The sequence below is a fragment of the Convolutriloba macropyga genome, chromosome 5 (assembly GCF_964194025.1).
Source record: "Convolutriloba macropyga chromosome 5, txConMacr16.3, whole genome shotgun sequence".
Taxonomy (NCBI): domain Eukaryota; kingdom Metazoa; phylum Xenacoelomorpha; order Acoela; family Convolutidae; genus Convolutriloba; species Convolutriloba macropyga.
The window spans coordinates 70,274,962-70,295,487 of record NC_134472.1 but is presented as its reverse complement, the minus strand read 5'-3'; the positions used below and the strand labels follow the sequence as shown (position 1 = coordinate 70,295,487).

At 35.0% G+C, this 20,526-nt stretch overlaps 2 protein-coding genes across 2 annotated transcripts in view; both read right to left on the bottom strand.

Moving 5' to 3' along the window:
- The window catches only part of LOC142339603 (ubiquitin carboxyl-terminal hydrolase 2-like), a 29,457-nt gene extending 12,172 nt beyond the window's left edge, over window positions 1-17,285 (bottom strand). Inside the window, exons 1-4 of the mRNA XM_075389754.1 lie at window positions 17,079-17,285; window positions 16,502-16,713; window positions 10,464-10,643; window positions 4,005-4,115 (exon numbers count right to left, since the gene is read on the bottom strand). Of these exons, the coding sequence (XP_075245869.1) occupies window positions 4,005-4,115; window positions 10,464-10,643; window positions 16,502-16,713; window positions 17,079-17,216 (641 nt within the window). The 5' untranslated portion in view covers window positions 17,217-17,285. The remainder of the gene's footprint in view (window positions 1-4,004; window positions 4,116-10,463; window positions 10,644-16,501; window positions 16,714-17,078) is intronic.
- A 2,150-nt stretch (window positions 17,286-19,435) lies between these two features.
- Window positions 19,436-20,358, bottom strand: LOC142340213 (PIH1 domain-containing protein 1-like). Its single transcript, XM_075390730.1, has one exon. It carries the CDS (start codon window positions 20,349-20,351, stop codon window positions 19,461-19,463), a length of 891 nt encoding a protein of 296 aa, XP_075246845.1. The 5' UTR covers window positions 20,352-20,358; the 3' UTR covers window positions 19,436-19,460.
- Between the last annotated feature and the right edge of the window lie 168 nt (window positions 20,359-20,526).

Genomic DNA, 20,526 nt, shown 5'->3' with positions numbered 1-20,526 from the left:
GATTTCTAGACTTGGCCGGTCAATTTTAAAAAGTATCTTTTGAGAAAACGCTCGTAAAGCAGTGAGAAGGTCAATCAGAGGTCACATCGGCTTTGACGATCAATTTTCTCATTCTTCGCTTATTCGTACCAACATTTGATAAATTCCTACATATATACCCTCCAAATGCTCTCATCTTTTAAATTGAATTTGAACCATTCAATTCAACAAACTTATTCACATAATTCAGGGTCTGTTTGTCATTTAAAAACAATTCAATCGATTTTCACGAAGGAGAGGAAAGCACTAACTTTTGGGAGCAAAATAATTAAAATAACCCTGAATTTTCGTCCACACCTGTAAGGCATCAACAGTTTAACTTCTATGTAAGGGATATCCCATCTCTTATTAAGCTATTAAAACCATTAATTCCCATTCTTACAAACGGTGTCAGGACAACTAACCCCATTCCATCTTAAACAATGTCATTATACCCAAGCTGCCATTTAACCCAATGCCATTATACCCAACCTGCCATTTAACCCAAGGCCATTTTGCCCAATTTACCCTACTGCTAAATTTACCAGAACAACTATTTAGCCGACTATATACTAAATGGCCCGTGGAACTTGATAACATAGCCGGCAGATTGCCGGAAAATCGCCGCCGTTGACGCACTTGATGCAAATCGGGATTGAAACAGAAAAAGAAAAGAAGAGATAAATTGACCAAATTTTTTTTCTATTTTTTCAGTGTCAAAAACGTTCTATCTAATTCGGCGTGCAGTTTCAGTTGGATTCTAAAACTATTTTTAATTCAGCTTCTAAACTGAAAGCTAATAAGATTAATACCAATGTCAGCTAGCAAACACTCTAATGAACTTTGATAACCTAAAGCACCATGACTTAATGGCCGGCCTTTATCGGTTTATCCCGTTTCTTTTGATTTTGCTCTTTTGACATTGACAGTATTCACTACATTGCGTAATTCAATACGTGAAAGAATTTAGAATCCACTCATATGAAACATTGAGTGTGGTAAGTCAGAAGTCAAACGTGAAAGTCGTGACTTATGTAAAACGAAAAACGTGATCAAAAGGTAAAGCGAATTGAAAAACATAGCAGGACAAGTCCTGGCGTACAATTCAAAGAATTTTCATTGACTAAAATAGAGCTAGAAGGGACCAATAATGGATTGGAAAAACCATTTAGAAGAAAATCCTATCCAAAAAATCGAAAAAACAGTAAAAATTAAAGTGAAATTGCCGCATGTGAACAAAAAAAACCACTAGCAAGAAAGCGAATTGTTGTTCAAACACCGTTTTTCTCACTCTAATTCAAAACAAAAGAAAAAGAAGAAAAAAGTAGTGAGATAGCGAGTTTTTGCTCAAACACCAATTTCTTACTCTACTTTAAAATTGGAGCAAACAAATTTCACGCCACAAAACCACTCGCTTTTTCGCTCCGCTTCCTGTTTCGGCGTGACCAAAATCACTACTCCAATTTGACTTCAAAAAATCATGAAAATGTGTGATTGGATCTTAAAAAATACAGCGCTCCAACACAATTCAAATTCTTTGAATTTTAAAAAAAAAAGAGAGCGCTTAAATAATAGCCGTTTGAGAGGCTGATGGCGGCTATTAATAAAACTATTACAACCGAATATCGGATAATTGAACGGAAAGATCAAAGAACATACCCGGCAGATTGCCGGAAAATAGCCGCCGTTGATTCCAATAAGCATGACTGGGATTGAAATAACAGAAGATATTGAAAAAAAAAGATTTTCGTACAAAAACATTTTTTTAAGTCCGATTTATTTTGATGGCATTTCGTAGTTGAACATACTTCTGTTTCTTAGAGAGAGGCTACAGGGGCTACTATCAATAACAATAAGCATTAGAGAGGGGTAACTAATACTTATAGGACCGACGTTCAAATAGCGGGCATCTAAAATTGGGCTTTATGGGTTTATCCCGTTTCTATTTCTGACTTCAATTTTTTATACTGACTGTTCATTTTGAATTGCTTTGCTGAGCAACTGATGTTCAAAATCACTTTTAGCAGAATGAGAGAAGAGAGAAACTAGCCTAGAGAAGTCAAAAAGATTTCACGCAAAATGTTGAAAAGGCGGCAAAATGAGGTAAAGCGAAACATTTTTTTATTCGACGAAGTAAAAAAAAAAAACATAGCAGGACAAATCCTGAAACACAATCCAAGGAATTGAATGCAAAACAGACCCAATATATTTGACCAGCAGATCAATTGAACAATTCCAGCCAAAAAGACAATCTCAAAAGTTGAGAAAGTAAAAGAATGAAACGTACTAAACAAAAAAATAACTACTGCCAGAACTTTTGAAGCTTTTAACCTGAATACCATATATATGACACAAATCAATATACTTATTAACTCACGCAAAAGCCTTGAAACAGATCAATTTGCCACAAAAGGTAAATAAACTTGAGAAATATAACACATGCTTCAAAATATTGAAAAATGAAAAGCGAAAAATTTACTGAAATATGGCTGGAAAAATGTTCGAAACCATTTTTTATTGTCTTCTGGAGTTCTGTCTTGTAACAAGTCGGCATTATTTAATGTTTCGTTGGCCAGTACAGATCGCTAAACTCAGAAAATGGCAAGAAATTAAAATTTTTGAAATGCAAGCTCTATTAAAAAAATTGCCTACAATTGCAATATTAAAAAAACTGAAAACTATTTTATTGCTACTAGAAATTATGCAGTAACATACTAGCAAACCCTAAAGGAGGTTCCCTGGCCACTGAGGAAAAAAAATAAAATTTCAGAAATTGAAAGAAAAAATTGCAATTTGAAAATCGATAGAACTTGTAAAATTAAAATCTGGAAACACATTCCCCTAACCACCAGCAACTATGAAGTAACTTATTGTCAACATTTAGAGGAGATTCACTCAAATTTTAGGTTAGATAAGCCTGAAAAATCACAAAAAAATTTTAAAATTAAAAAAAATAGCAAGTTTAGTAAAAAAAAAATTGGCAAAATTTGTGATATTAAAATATTTTCAATAAACCAATAAAACCATTCCAAGGCCAATAAAAAATTTTCAATAAACTAATTTATTAGCAAACCCTAGATGAGGTATTTCGCCACTGGGGCTAGAAAACTTGAATAATCACAATAAATGTTAGAAACTTTGAAAAAAACTGCAATTTTTATCAAAAAAATTGTTAAAATTTGTGAAGTAAAAATTTTGCAAACCATTTCTTTACCACTAGAAACATTATAATGACCTATTATTTGGCCCCACAAGAGGTTTATTGACTCCAACGGCTGAAGCAACTCAAAAACGCCAAAAATTTTCAAAAAACTTGAAATGGTAAAAATTGGTATAAATTACCATGTTTATGTTTAGAGTAGCAAAACATATAGCTCGTAAAGCCCATATAGCTCATATAGCCCTTTATCGACTTTTACAAACCTCAATTGTAGGCTGATCCAACAAAAATCCAAAAAATGACGAAAAAAGCGAAAAATGGCATTATTTTAGGCTCAAAAACTCCTAAAAATGACCTTTTAACCTTGAATAACGGCCTTCCCAGTAGCTTCACCACTCTAGGTACTTGAAGGACTACTAAACGCGGCTACGGGCTTCTAATGAAACTTGATGCCCGCTGAGCGTTACCTGTTTATCCCGTTTTGAAAGCTCAAAGTCACGAAAAAAGGTGTGAAAACATCTTACAAAAATAAAAAAAAAAGACAGAGCACCAATACAATCCAATTCTTGGATTGTAATAGGAGCGCTATAATAGCCGGCTGAGAAGATGAGGGCGGCTATTAAACATTGAGTAACATAGCAGTGCGTAAAATGGCAAGATGGGTAAAATGGAATTGGGTAAATTGTTGTTAATGCACAAACGGTAATTAGTTTGTTCACTAGTACACTGAGATTTTGTTCACCGCGCGCAGAAGGAACGAGATCCCAGCTCGAGGTTTAAAATGGCAAAAGTTAGTAGTGGATATCCACCGAAGATTTGCACTTACGCGTAGTCTTCTGGTATGTCGTCCTTGTAATAAGGCTTTTTGTTCACTTCGTTCACATCTTCATGAATGCCCTCCAGGAGGTACACCAGGAACTCCTGAGCATCGTGTTGGCTGTAACGAGAGATCAGTCAGAAACATCCAGAACTTTCACTTAGAAAATATGATTGCAATTTGTATGGAGAGACAAAATGCGTAACAATTTTGACCAAAGCACATCTTTGATACATTTGAGAGTAGCGAACAAAGACACAATGCTGCACTCGATACACCACCCACATTAAACAGGGGAACAAAAATGTCACAAACCGTTAACTCACGCCTACTAGAAGAAAGAAAGAATAACAAATCAATCCTCCCGGGTAGGCCCATCTTAGATTCCCTACTTCAGATCACTCATGGTTCCATCCAGGGAGGGCAAAATTTTTGTGTCTGATCTTACCATGGTATCCAAGATACCATAAATGGTCGGGTGTATGATATCTAATATAGTCATTAATGATAACTCTATGATATCTAAGATAACAATCAATGGTAACTCCTTGGTATCTAAGAAAACCATTGATGGTACGATCAAGGTATCTAAGAAAGGCAGAATGGTCAGTTTATGGTTCCTAAGAAAACCATTCATGGTATTATATGGTATATAAGAAATAATAATTTTAGGAGTAGAGTAAAAAAACCCGAAACTTGCCATAATTTTGTATCAAAACAGGATAATCCTAACAGTAGAAAGAGCTATTTGAGAAACAGTAAGTGAAAAACAACAGGTCAGTTAATTATTCAGTGTTGAAAGGATCCTTAACATATGTTAAATATATGGGAGACAGAAAGGTTAGCAGCACTTAAAACTTAACAAACATACTAATCCCAATGAAAAACGTCACGTGCAGATTGCTCGATTAAAACTACGAAAAGCACGCCTTAGATCTGTAATAACAATAAGCGACTAGTAAAGATGATTAAAAAATAGAGATCATGTGCACCAATAAAAACTGACGTCGTAACTCAACGTGCACCAATAAACATCCGTATTACTCAATTTAAACTAGTACTGTTAAACAATAGATCTGAATCTTAACTGCTCTGCGTTGGCTTTCCATTAGTTTATCTTACCAAATAAATTTAAGTCAGACAGGTTTATTTCTCGAGTTACACAAGTAAGTACGATTGAAAAAAGGAGACTACATGTTAGATGTTAAATATATCTAGAAACTTTTGATAAAAACAAACATTACCGACCAACGTCGGTCATATTGTTATTAAACGACTGACGAGCGGTTGGTTTCGTCAGTAGCTAGCTTACGCTTAAATGAGGGGTTGGGGCTGAGAGTGGGGGAAGGTCAAAGGCTAGTCTGCACCTCACTTCTCTCAACATTTTCCTTGCATCGCGTACTTGAAATTTAGTAAGGCACTATAAGCGAATTAAAGCCCGCCGGGTGGTACCTGTTTATTCCGTTCGTAAGGACAAAAAGTTAAATGGTCAGCCTAAAAATCTATCAGACGAAAAGTCGGTAATAAGAAAAATCACAAACATACCCGGCAGATTGCCGGAAAATAGCCGCCGTTGATTCCAATAAGCATGATTGGGATTGAACGAATAGAATATATTGAAAAAAAAAGACTTTTGTACAAAAATATTTTTTAAGTCCGATTTATTTTGATGGCATTTCGTAGTTGAACATACTTCTGTTTCTTAGAGAGAGGCTACAGGGGCTACTATCAACACCAATAAGCATTAGAGGTGTTAACTACGACTTATAGGAACGACGTTCAAATAGCGGGCATCTAAAATTGCGCTTTATGGGTTTATCCCGTTTCTATTTCTGACTTCAATTTTGTATACGGACTCTGTTCATTTTGAATTGCTTTGCTGAGCAACTGATGTTCAAATTCACTTTAAGCAGAATGAGAGAAGAGAGAAACTAGCCTAGAGAAGTCAAAAAGATTTCACGCAAAATGTCGAAAAAGCGGCAAAATGGTAAAGCGAAAAAAAGTTCGAAGTAAAAAAAAAAAATACGAGCGCAATAATAGCCGGCTGAGAAGATGAGGGCGGCTATTAAAAACAAAAAAAGAACAGAACAACTAATATTACTGCTAAGAGCTTCGTTTGGGGCAGTTAACCAACTAAGGTCGCCCAAATTGCTCTCCAACTACAGGCGAGCGGTTGGCTTCGGAAATGGCTAGCTTCAGACAGCTCAGAGGTGGATTTCTGTGTGGAGAAGTGCTCAGCGACCTTCTTCCCTACGGATGTAACCTGTTTATCCGTTTTCGAACAAACAATCAGGCAAAAAATTGCAAAAGAAAGACCAACAGTACCCAAAATTATTGACACAAATTTTATTTTAGAATAAATAATAGAAAATTAAATTCGAAGACTGAATCCCGATGAAAATTTGATATAATATTTAACAAGACGGCTCAGTAATGTGCGATCGCACATAAGGTTCCGACCCCGCTCAACCACAATTTTTGCATAATTGTCTACCAAATGAGGAACAGATGGAAAAACACAAGAAATTCAAGTATTTTTCAAAAAAAAACTGGTGTATGAACGAAAAGATAGCCTCCAAAGCAAATAACTCACTGGAGTAAAAAATGATGAATTAGATTTATGAGATATGCCGATATTAGGAAAACCAGCGAAGACGAACGGCAAAATCAAACAACAACAACAAACATTAATTACATCAAAAAACTTATGTCCGTTTTAAAAAACAAAACGTAATAACAAAGTCAAAATAGCCTCAGATAAAACTGGAAAAAAACAAAATAACTTGTAATTCACCAGAGAAAAATGATTATTCACCAGTTCATAATAAAGCTTGGTAACAATTAGACAAAAAAAAAAGAAGAAACTTTAAAGTTTGAAAATTCGCTGAATTTTTTAAAAAAAACAATTAATTTTAAAGTAATGAAAGCCATTAGGAATCAACTAAAATATCCCACAGGTTTACAATTACTAATGCTTCTATAGAAGGGAACTAAGAACTCTTGGTATTCAGTTTTTTATGCAGTTAAAAAAAAACAACAAATAGACAACAAACTAAAAATCAATTGAAACTTGCAAGAAAATGCTTTGGAAGCCGTAAAGTCATACCTTGGCACTCAAAATATGTTCAATTGCATCTTCGTCAAACACCAATAATGTATTATGTGGCCGCTCATTAATGAAAATCAGCAACAATTAGACAAAAGAGAAAAAAATGCAAAATTATGTAATTCTTGTTTTTTTTCGAAAACAGTTTATTTCCGAAGACATAAAAGCCATATTTACAAAATGAAAAACTTAAATAGGTTCGTCCATTCTTCCAAAGGAAGCAATTGAGACCTGCAATTATCCAGAATATGTCTTACGTCTACAGAAAGAACGTCAAATATGATAAAAGTCAAAAATTCATTTACTTTTTATTGTGAAAAGCCCGTGTGGAAGCAAGTAAAGTCATAACGAATTCTTTAAAAACAATAGATTTTGTGACACCAATCCCTTTTGACACATTCTTTTGACAAAAATAATGTGATCTTTAACCTTTAATTAACGAGACCAGGTAACAAACAGACAATAAAAGGAACAAAATTGCGAAGTTGAAATGTTTTTTTTTCATTTTGGAAAACAACTGTTTTCAAAGTCATGAAAGCCATTATCTATCTTCTAATATCAGAACGAACATCGGGTCATCAAACCGGGTCATTGTAGAGGAAATTAAATACGACTAAAAAGACAAAGAAAAAACGACAGTTGAAGACAAAATTTAAAAAAAATCAATTAAATTCTTCTCGAAAGTACAGTCGAAGAGGTAAAGAATCACAATCTATTTCGTTAAGGATTTAAATATTATCAATTGTGAGTTAATTTGAACGTAAAAAAATGTGATATATGAACTGACAATAACGTGATAATTTCAAAACTAGAAAACAAGAAAAATGGGCAAACACCTAAAAATTAAAAACGTAAATCTAATAATAGCAAAGCCAGAATTCCATAACTTAAGGCGTAAAACCGCAATAGAGACTAAATTTGATTTCAGCAGAAAGAAGGAGCACCATTTGATTGCTGGCACTAAGCTACAAGGTGACCAAATTAAGAGAAAAATGAAGGCAAAGTTCAAAAAGCCATTTTTTATTTAAAAATCGAACTTTTTGAAAGTCAAAACGACCATAAGCTTTCAAGCAATCAACTAGATAGATTAATTTCAAGCGAATTAGGAAGCCAATAAGACCTATCACTAGTGAGCTTTGATTTGAAATGTTCTGTTATTTAATTAATATAAAGAAGATCGATTTTTTTAAAAAAAAAACCGACTGACAATCCGAGTTATTTTTGGATTGTAATGGTCCAAGATTGGTACAGAACTAGTCCTGCTAATGCTGATTGTCCATTAGGAAAATTTAATATTTCGAATGTCGTTGATATAGATATTTTGTTAGATAAAAAATCAAAAATAAATGCTGCGTTTTTGATAATCAACGAATAAAATTAGCAAAAAACGGCAAAGTTTTAGTTACAGAGCCTTCTCAACGGAAGTTGAAGTGAAATTAGCCCCCTCTTCAGTCTACAAAGATTGTGTTAGTGGTGTTTGGGTGTGCAATTCCTGCAAATTTAATCAGAGTGGACTAAAGAAACTTCTTTCGTGCTGTTTTTGGTGAAAAAGTCTGAATTTTGTGAAATTAACCGGAATTTGTGACCAAACAAAATTCAATAAAAATAGCCGACAATATATTTTGTCTTTAAACGTAAAATCAACATTTTCTTTAAAATTTTTTTAAACTTTATTAAAATTGGCAAAATGTGAGTCAAAAATTCCGAAAAAAGGTGAGTGAAATCAACGGAATTCACTCTATTTTCTCGAAACTTTAAACCTCGATATATCCCTGTCAAAAACGAAAATCAAAAAAATCTTTTTAATTCCATATTCTACGCTGGACAAGCTTTCTAATGATACCAGTCTTAACTCTCTTCGACGAATATATCGATCGGCCAAAATTGACTGAACAAAAAAAACCCATTTGAGTATATAGTTCCTCCCCCCTCAAGAGGGGTCGGAACAATAAAACCTGAGGCCTAACACGAACATAAGTAGATCTAAATTGCCCAAAAACAGAGCCAACTTCAAAAAAATCTCAAACTGCAAAAAAAAACTCGCAAGCCAATAATTATTATCAACGGCAATTTCAACAAACCTCAATTTTTCAATTTTCGTTCAAAACAATTTATTTCTATTTTAACAAATGCGAATACACCAAATGGCATTTTAAAAGGAATATAATTTTTGTACAATTGCAAATCAAAATTTGTGTGTTTCGGTAGGCTCTTGGTCTTGTGTAGTGATTTGTAAAAAAAATGACCAATAAACATGTTGGCCAGAAAATGAGGGAGAATTTGTACATTTTGCTACAGTCATTTTGCTTCTATTCAAATACTCCATGGCTCGCTCAAAAAATATTCTCATCCTGGATGCAGGATCCTGTATGCCATTGTGTAAGCTTTTGCGGAAAAACAAAAAATTGACATTTTTGGTGCCCAGATTAATTTGAATTAGCTTTTGGTTTTGTTAGCGGGCTCCTTCTTTCAAAAAAAACTATGGGGCAGATTTTAAGTTTTCTGCGTTTTTTCCTTGAGTTACTTCGGTTACCCCCCAATTTTGAACGATTTGTAATCCGTTTGACGGGAAATCACAAGAAGGCGAGAGAAGAAGGCACTCTGATAGTAGCTTTTTTCTTATCCACTACTCTCAAGACAGAACCATAAAAATTTGTTCATTCTAGCTATTAAAGTTAAACATACCCGGCAGATTGCCGGAAAATAGCCGCCGTTGATTCCAATAAGCATGATTGGGATTGAAATAACAGAAGATATTGAAAAAAAAAGATTTTTGAACAAAAACATTTTTTAAGTCCGATTTATTTTGATGGCATTTCGTGGTTGAACATACTTCTGTTTTAGAGAGAGGCTACAGGGGCTACCATCAATAACAATAAGCATTAGAGATGGTAAATAAGACTTATAGGAACGACGTTCAAATAGCGGGCATCTAAAATTGGGCTTTATGGGTTTATCCCGTTTCTATTTCTGACTTCAATTTTTTATACCGACTCTGTTCATTTTGAATTGCTTTGCTGAGCAACTGATGTTCAAAATCACTTTTAGCAGAATGAGAGAAGAGAGAAACTAGCCTAGAGAAGTCAAAAAGATTTCACGCAAAATGTCGAAAAAGCGGCAAAATGGTAAAGCGAAAAAAAGTTCGAAGTAAAAAAAAAAATACGAGCGCAATAATAGCCGGCTGAGAAGATGAGGGCGGCTATTAATCAAACAATCGCAAAACGAATGATCTTCCATTGAAAAGGAGTCCCTTTGTAGCAATATCGAAGTCTGATTCGTCTTTTACTGAACTTAAATCTGAACAGTATCGTATCACAACAAGCATGCAAAAACTTGTAAAAACTTAAGAGTATAAAACTGACCTGCTGCCAGCGAACATGGAGGCGTATTTGGTCATTTGGCTTCTGAAGTCCCTCAAGGCAGAGTATATCTCAGATGTCTCGTTATTCCACGCTTTGTTCACAAGTTTAGCAAAGGAGCGAAACAATTTACCCTTCATGGTACTGGAATAATTCACAGTCACAGACGAATCCAGCATACATCTAAAGCACAATTAAATTTGTTCACAGAATGATTAACTTCCTAGTTAGAATTATTCAGCTACGATGACGATCGTAAAAAAGAGTCAAATTGTGCTCTTCGCTGAAAATCGAAGTTGAAAACTGACCATAATAGATGTTCACTTCAAAAATTGCGACCCCAAGTGCCTGGGTTTGTAAAAACCCGAGTGTTGTGATTTCTCAGTACAGAATGAAAGCCCAATTGCGTGGACCATTAGACTATAATTGAACGCCCAATTGTGTGGGCTCATTTAAAAATAGTAAGTTTTTTCCTAGTAAACTATTGGTAAATTCGCTGCCTAGTTTTAATTAGACCGAAGAAAAAGTAAGTTTAATCGAAATCAATTGGTTACAGGGAGGGCATTAAATGGAGGCAGAAATATTGCCCTGCACACTACGAAGTTCTGCCTCCTTCGTAGCTCAGCTGAAGTGTGCAGTTATTTCTTTTATAGAAGTCCACTACAGCTACGAAAAGAATGATATCAATCGCATAATGCAACAAGGAGGCTCGGTAATGTGCGTTCGCATATTAAGTTCCGACTCCGCTCATCCACATTCTTCGCATAAAAGTCTAACCAAATGAGGAACAGATATAAAACCACCAAAAATTCAAGTACTTTTCAAAACAAAAAAAAATAATGAACAAAAAGATGGCCTCCAACCTTTAAGACCTGTCATTATTCATTTTTTACGCGGTAACAAAAAGAACAACAAAGACAAAACGAAAACTAAATTAAAGTTGCGAGAACGCTGTCGAAGCCGTGATTTTGCCCCTCAAAGTAAGTTCAATTGAGCCTTCCTCGAACGCCAATAATGTGGTATGCGACCTCTCATTAATGAGAATAGGTAACAATTATACAAAAAAAGGAGAGAAAAGGGCAAAATTTAGTAATAATTCTGTATTTTTCGAAAACAATCATTTTCGAAGTCATGAAAGCCATTAGCTAAAAAATGGAATAACTAAATAGGTTCGTTTCTTCGTTCAAAGGAAGCGCCCTAGACCCGTAATTATTCAGAATACGTTTTACGTCCATAAACAGATTGCCAAAGATAGGCAAAAATCAAACATTAGTTTAATTTTTTTTGCGAAAAACCGCGCTGAAGCCAGTAAAATCAAAACGAGTTATTTAAAAACATTAGATTTTGCACACTTGCACCTTCCCTTGAAAGAAATAATGTCATAGATGACCTGCAATTATCAAAAATATGTAACACATAGACAAAAAAAGAAAAATGTGAAGTGCTTTTTTTATTTTGGAAAACAATTGTCATGATATATCAGAATATAGGCTCATTTGTTATTCAATAAAAAACCAATGATACCTGTGATTATCCAGGAAATTTCATATGACCAACAAGACAAAGTAAAAACGACAGTTAAAGACAAATCTAAAAACTTCAATTAAATTCTTCGAGAAAGGGTTGTCTAAAAGGGGCGTGAATATTCCATGCCTTCAAAACTTTTATATGTTAAATTATGCCTTATTTGTAACACCAATAAAGTTTTATCTGAACTGTCAATAATGTGATAATGTCACAAAGCGAGAAAAACGAAAAATGGTTCAATGACTAAAAATCAAAAAAATTGTGAAATCTAGTAGTATCAGAGCCAGAAAAGCATAACTTAACGCGTAAAACCGCAAAAAGATCAAATTTAAATCAGTAGAAAGAAGAGGAAGACGAAGCATTCTTTCGTTGCTGACACTAAGCTACAAGTTGCCCACTACGCTACAAGTTGACCAAATAAGCTACAAGTTGACCTAAGCTACAAGTTGACCAAATAAGCTACAAGTTGACCTAAGCTACAAGTTGACCTAAGCTACAAGTTGAGAAATCAAGCACTTTTAAAAGTTAACCCGACCACAATCTTTCAAGTAAAGAAACTAGATACATTAACTTGAAACTGCTTAGGAAGCCAATTGGACCTATCAACAGTGTGCTTGAATTTGATTTGTTCTGTTTTTTAATTAACATAAAAGATCAATTTTTTTAAAAAGACCGACTGATTACAATCCGAACTATTTTGGACTGTAACAGTCCAAGATTGGACCAGCACCAGCCTTGCCATTGCTGTTCTTCCATTGCGAACAGCCAAATGTTTCGAATGCCAATAATTTGAGACTACTCTCAATGGAAGCGAAAGTAGTACTACCTCCCTTAGTAGTTTAAAAAATATTGTGTTAGTTGTTTGTGTGCACTTCCGGCAAATTTAATCAAAGTGGACTAAAGCTTATTTCGAGCAATTTTTGATGAAAAGTAACAAAAGGAGCAATATACACGACAATAAAACTGCACGCCTCTTATTTATCGCCCGCCAAGATTAAACATACCGCATTTTGTCAGTGATATATCTTTAATGTAAAAAATGATTAAAATTTTGATTCTCGGCAAAATCAATATATCAATCTCTTCCTCTACCGACATCACTCTCGATTACCGTTGTTTTCTCGATGAGTTCGGGATATTACAGCATGCTAATGTTTCTACGCAATAATACGTTGGTATATTGGACCATTTAATTACGACTAAGTGGCATTGAATAGACCAAGGCAACAGGACATTGACTAAAGGTATCTCGGACACCTTGAAGTCCTGAATCTAGAGGAATCTGATCATAGAGTACTCGGTTTCTCAATGTCCATTGTTAGGAATGGAACGCCACCGCAAATCATTTGTTATCGATACTAGAAGAAATTCTATACTCTTAGCTTTTAACGATTACTTGATCAAGGGACTGTGAAGTCGGCTGGTAAAAAAAATGCCCCAGAAGAGGTTCAATTATGAAAACAAAATAAATCCAGTCTCAACAAGAGCTACCCGATCATTGCTCTCAGATATTTGATCATGAAATCAGAATGACGGAAGAACTGAAAAACCACGAACTTACATCAAAAAGCCAACTTTGCAAAACACACATTATTCTTTATTCTGTATTATCGATTTCCAAATTGCTTGTTTGTGAAGCAGATCATTAATTTTTGTGCACGATTAATTTTTTATTTGCCACCAATGGCAACGACAGCCAACTATCTGAGCAAACTTCCCGGAGTTCACTGAAAGGTCATAGTCGTTTTCGACAACCAAGAATTCCGAATTATCGGTCGGAACTTCATCACAACTGCATGCTTACTCGAACACCACTGTTACAATTTTATCACGCTCAAATTGAGATTTATTTACAGCCGAACTTCAACTTTTGTAGAGGTAAGTGAACGAATTAAATTGCCCATTGAGTTGACATCAATCACTTCTGAACAACTTTTTATTTCGATTCTTTTACACAGTTGAGTTTAATAATGGTGCTTTAATTTCACCAATTAAAAATAGCCGTGAGAGTGCCAGAACAGCTACGAAATAGACTTGTGTCCCGTATAATATCGATAAAGATAACTTTAAGTTGAAAAAGTTATCGGCGCCGCTCAAAAAGCTATGTAAAAAACATTCATCTAACATAGCCTGCAGATTGCTGGAAAATAGCCGCGATAGACGCTCGTGGTCTTCCATGAATTGAAACAACTAGAGAAATAAGATAGTCAGATCGACCACTAGTCCTTTAATAGACCATTAGAATTTTCGGGTTAGCTTCGGACTCAATTTTATGACACATACGGTCTATAAAGAAAAAGCCCCAAAAGAGCTTTTTCAAAATTGATATTCGAAATCAAAAACTCAAGACTAATACCCAAGAATTAGGGCATTAAATTTGGCACTACTTAGATGCACACTATTGATATTTATCTAGTAAATGTTCATAACATTTAAAGTTCCATAAGTTAATTCAGAAGTCATTTTTTTGAGTGGGGCAAATCGCGCAATTGACCTAAAAGCAGAAATGACGTCACGCACACAAAATTTTAACTGCAAAGCAGTAGTAACTGAAGTCATTGAAAAAGTCAATTCCAAGAATTCAGGTAGTAAAAGAATCATCAGACTTTAATTACACTTTTGAGTTCCTTTGAAATTGAACCTTGAAAAAATGCAGGTTTTATCAAATGCAAATTTTTTTACATTAAAAATTGAAAGCTATTCCATGGCGAATAAATTTTTTTCAGTAACTTATTATCAAACCCTTAAGAACGTTTTCTGGCCCCTGCGTCTGGAAAGACCTGAATAATAAAAAGTCAAAATTGAAAAAATTTGCATGTTTTGTCAAAAAATGCAAAATTATGTGATGTTAAAATGTTGAAACCATTCTACTACCACTATAAACTATGTAGTAACCTATCAGAAAACCCTAGAGAAGGTTCCTTGACACCTAGGGCTGAAAGAACTCAAAAATGAAAAACATTTTCAAAAAGCTTGAAAAAAATTGTGAAAATTATAAAAAAAAATTGCGTGTTTTTAGCGATCGATTGTTCATCAGTAGCCACAGGGCGGGGGGGCAACAGTGGGGCGAGGGGCAACAGCGCGGTGGGGGTCAATAGTGGGGGGGGGGTGGTCAACAGTCGGGGTGTCTTCAACCTCTAAGAACCGCCCTTCACACCATAAATATAAGTCTCCAAAACAGTTTGAGCTGAAACAGAGCTTGAACGGCTCTATACCACTTAATGCCCGCTGGGCGCTACTTGTTTATCACGTTTTTGAGGACGAAAAGTCAAAAGCGTCAGACGAAAAACCGATAATGCGTCGCATAAAAAAAGACCGACAGGACTAATATAATTGCTACAATTTTCGTTTGAGAGCAATTAAAAACATTGCCGCAATATAGCTCTGTTCGGCTCAGAGCATCTGAGCTATAAAAAATTCAAAAATGTCAAATTTAATTATCAATTTTACAAAAAAAATGATTAAACCCTCGCACAGACTAATTAGAGCTGAGAATAAAACAAAAATTGAAAGTCTAACAGTAAAACGGCAAAAGGAGAAGTTCAGTAATGCTTATAAAGGTAATGCTCAAAACTACTCCCAAAGCACAATTAGTTGTAAAAAATCAATTGGGCGGAACCTTTTCTTGCTCTCGCTCAGAATAATACACAAATTTCTTTGTCTACTGCTTTTAAATTGTGCTCAGAAGATTGGCCATAACACTTGTTTTCACGTGCAGCTTTGACTTACATCCTGTTCCAGTGACACTCGGGGATTTTTTTAAATTGAAGACAAGCAGTACTCGGTTTCTGATCGGAAAAAATCTTAAAGGACCCATATTATCGTTACATACTTTGTTTGAGGGCAATTGAACCTTTACTTGAAACGATTTAATTAATTAGACCCGTTCCCAGGTACACTTCAACAACTTGAAAATCAGCCGACATGTTATTCGATAACTCCATCACTGAAATTTTGAACTTTCATATACTTCCTTTTAATAAGAGACCCACAAAACCTCGAAGGTAGAATTAACAGCAATGAAATTAACAGCAAAGTTTTTAAAACCTTTACTGTCTGGTTTCAATTAACTTTAAAATGCGAAAACTTCTCAATACTGTATACAAATTTAAGTTAAATGAGTATCATAATTCTCCCGTTATTTGACCAGACATTAAAACCTAAGCACACCCACACAAACACCCAAATTTTCAGCTTTGTTCACTAGTGGAGTCGAAAAACCTTAAAGTTTTATCCAACCTATTTGCCGGCATAATTCTCAAATTTCGACGAAAATCTTTCCTATCATTAAATTTAACATGTACTCATACTTTCCGTTCTTCAGCTGTAAATGAAAATTGATTTGTTTAGACTCCTTTAGGAAATAAACCTAACCGTCTTTTGAGACTTATCTATGCGTTCGGCTGAATTCAACGTACCAAATCACTACAAACAATAACATATCTATAAAATTGTTAGAGTATCAATCATTTATGGTTATGATATCTGTGGATAAGAAATGTCCCTGAACTTACTTCTGCCTGAGTGCCTGTGTGTGTATGAGACACTGTAAAATTGAGTTCATGAAGCAAGTGTTGCCCAGATTGTCCAGTCCAGAGGTCCCCTTTTCCTTCTCGTAACTCGCCCGTTCTCTCGAGCCATGGTCCAGGGATAAACGAGATAGCCCAGTGTTAAGGCCATGCATCCCGTGTATGGAGCTGGTCCGGCTCGAGGAGGTATAGGATCGCTGAAACATCAATCGAAATCGAAACTCCTTCAAATAGAAAAAAACTTGTCATAATATAAATACAATGCCCACTTCAAATAGAAAAGAAACTGTCAAAATATAAACAATACTCAGGCATGTCTGAGAACCTACATCTATTACCTAGTTACATCGATTGGACACGAAAATTTTTTCAGTCTTATTAACCGTAAAACACACAGAAAGAGACTAATTATGATGATATTCAGATTCCTTTAATCGTCCCAAGCAATTAAGACCCTTTCCCATTACAGACCCGTTTTGTGGTATAACTTTTGTTAATTGGGGGTTAAGTTGGAAGCTTCTATAATAAACTTTCCAAAACTTTGAGAAGTTAATCAACTAACATCACTAGGTATGTGTCGTGTGTAGCTGCCGGCAGAAGTAGAGGAACCGACGGAGGAGGTTCGAGTTCCACCAATTCCCCTACCGCCCAGGCTACTGAGAGTGCTGCTGGGGTAGTAGGTGCTACTATGATACGACATTGTCACAATTATTCTGCGGCATGTGCTCACAACAAATCATGACCTCTTTTCGACAACAACTAGCAAGGACAAACTGAAAGTCATATCAAACAATTATTCAAAATGACACCTGACTTAAGAGGGTACAAGTGCTCACGCATTCCGCCCCGGTGTCCCGAATTCACGTTATATTTTTGCTCTAACTCCCAATAAAATGGGGGCTAGGAAATTTATTCCAGTCCTTTTTTGATACGTCGAATTTGGCCGACTGATATCTTTTGGGGAGATATTCAAAAGTGGTTTCATTGAGGCGCTAACTTTTCGAATTTTTTTAACATGATAGACCATTTCAAGCTTCGTTAACAATACTCAAAAGATACACATTTTATTAATATTTTATGTACATTTTATAATTTTATTTTAACGGCTGCGATAGCTGATTGGAGATATTAATCCTTTCTGTTGGTTTCTTAAAACTCAAGGAACTGAATTTTATTGAGGTGATGTCTTTGTTAAGACTTGATCTCTCTGTTTTCGACTATTTGATGTCAATCAAAACTCAAAATAGAGTGGTAATTTTCCTCAAGCTCATGTATAAGAAGGAGCAAAAGACTAGTAATTTTATGGCGCAAAATTTATTCAAACTAATTTTGAATGGAGTGAGAATACAAAGTTTGAGCATATCTTTGAAGGACTTTTTTCTCAAGTGCGGCAATGAACAGCGGCAACAACTTCTGATTTTGCTGTTTTTCATCTTGATTTTCAACAATTTCGTCAAAGAAGTGATCGATATTTTCTAATGCGGCAAAAATTTTTGAATTCCTCAAAGGGCAGCTAATGAATTATATGACTATTTGTCTTCTAAATGTTCGTGATATAAATTTGGTAGTTTTTGTTGTCCTAAATCTTAGTCTCATGAACCACAGACCTCACTGGCTCCCAAAAATTGCATGATTCAATCGATTCGATTGTTTCAAATCTTATCTAATCTAATTATCTTAAGCACTGAGATCACTTGCTTTCAAGGGATATCAGAGATTTTCAACTTTCACCTCTTTTCGTTGTCGTTTTAGTTCTTCTGTTAATTAATCTTAGCGGTGTCAGTTCACGATTTTTTAATAATCCAAAATTGAAACTTAACCTTGATTTATTTGATAGTTATTAATTTTTTTTATTTCGAGAGATTAAAGGAGGCAATTTTTGCATTTTTTATGGTACTTTTTAATATATTTGGTTTCTGGTCTCGTATTTCGTGTATAAACAGATCAAAATGCTTATTTAGTGAAATCTTATTAAAAATCCAGTCTGTAGTAATTGGTTTTTGCATCGAACACATTTGTTTTCACAAAATGTTAGGAATTATTGATCGTTACTTGCATTTGTTGCGCCTTTGGTTAAAATTATACGTCTCTGAAATTATCCCCTCTCTATTGCCCCCCCCCCCCACCAAGAGTACCTTCCTCAGTTTTTTGTTGCTTTGATAACAGGTTCAAATAAACAAAATTAAGGTACACAAAAGTGCAAGTTTTTGTAAACGAAAATATATTTCACTTTGGTTTCAGAAGTCATTAAAAAATCAAAAATATTTTTTCCTCAAAAAATGTAGTAGTTACAGTCGTGAAGATGAGGACACGCTCAAAGTACTTTGGGTGTTCAAATACGTTCAAAAACTTTGGATGTCAACTACAGTAAAAAGAAGCAAATATCTTTTCTGCGAAAATCAGATAATCAATCAAAATATCTGTTCCACTGAAATAGACTTCCGTGAAATAGCTTTGGTTACAACATCAATTTGAGTACAAAATTGCGCAAACACTTGATTTATTTCGCAACTTTCACAAGAAACTTTCACAAGAAAAAATTATTTGACAAATACCGCTAGAAGGGTGATAGCTAAGTTTAGTTCAGAAATTGAGGAAATGCTTGATATACAATATCAAAATCTATTTTTGGTAATTATTGAGGACTCGGAAATTGAGGCCTAATTTGTCTTCACAAAAATTGGTTCACCGCTTTTTAATGAAGTCGGATTCGGTTATTTTAGCGGAACAGATTAACATCGAGGGCGAAGGTAGGTTTTAATTTATTACATCATTTACCTTGATTATCATTTGATGGGTGTGAACGCAAAAGATCGATTCTCTTAGTCTTCTTAAGTTCAACTCTCATTCTTTCTTTCCTATACAAATTTTTCTCAAAATTGGTAAAATCACCGCTAAAACTGGGTTGGAAAGTTTGAACGAAACAAAACTATCTACAATTTATTCAACTTTTTACAGGTATCGTAATACTCATAATACGTTTATCTGCATTGAACTGAGCACCAACGTCATCAACACTAAATTCGTAAGGAAAGAAAACATCCATGAAATAAAACGGTCGACAGTCCAGCACAATTCTGTCGCCCCCAACGTCCAACAAGATCTGTTTAGAACTGGCACATTTAGGCAGCAAAATCTCACCAACTAAAAATTCAACGGGTCCTGTTGGTGGCTCCTTGACAAAAGTATATTTTGGAACATCTGGAGTGCTGATTAAATTTTGGATATCTGGAACTGGTTTCAATGACGTATCGCCCATTTCTCGTACAAATCTTCTGGTTCGAATAAGTTGCTCTTGAATAGTTCCCATAGCTTTCTTATGCTTAAGAACCTTGACTTCATTTTCAAGTTCTAACTTGTATTTATCTTGTATTCCTTCGAGCATAGCTGTACAGAAAAATGAATTTAAAACTGGCTTAGTTTGATCTTGCAATCGCTTGAAAAAGGCGTTTGACACTACCACGTCTATTACCGTACAGCCTTTACCAGCGTTGTCCAATTCCGTGTGAGGTTCCCCAATGCTCATAGGCATTCGAAATTCAGGAGCATCCTCAGTTGACAAAATTTGAACTAATTCATCTTCGCTTACATCTGGTGGATCCGGAAGCAAATCTGAAGTGCAAAGGTTGACAAAGACTTTTTCACCCTGTTTGGACTTGCACTTCATGCAACAACCCGCCGCAGGCATTACTTTCTTTGAAAACGCATCATTGCTGTTCTGATCCTCCGAGGTAGGAGTTTTTGTTTGAAGGTTTTGCAATATTGATTCATACAGTTCACTGTTTTCAGCACTCAAATTGCGGTCAATTTCGAGTAAAGATGAATCTGAAGTCATCCCAACTATCTGAAATTACACTGGAGCTATCCCATAAAAACCTTCATATCTTGAAAAGATATCGGATTTGTTCAACAACAAATTTTATTTCGGAGTGAGAGCAATTGAAATCACCCAAAAATCAAGAAGTGCGTGAAAGTCACTTAAGCCAAAGACTATTCTAGAAGAAAAGCGC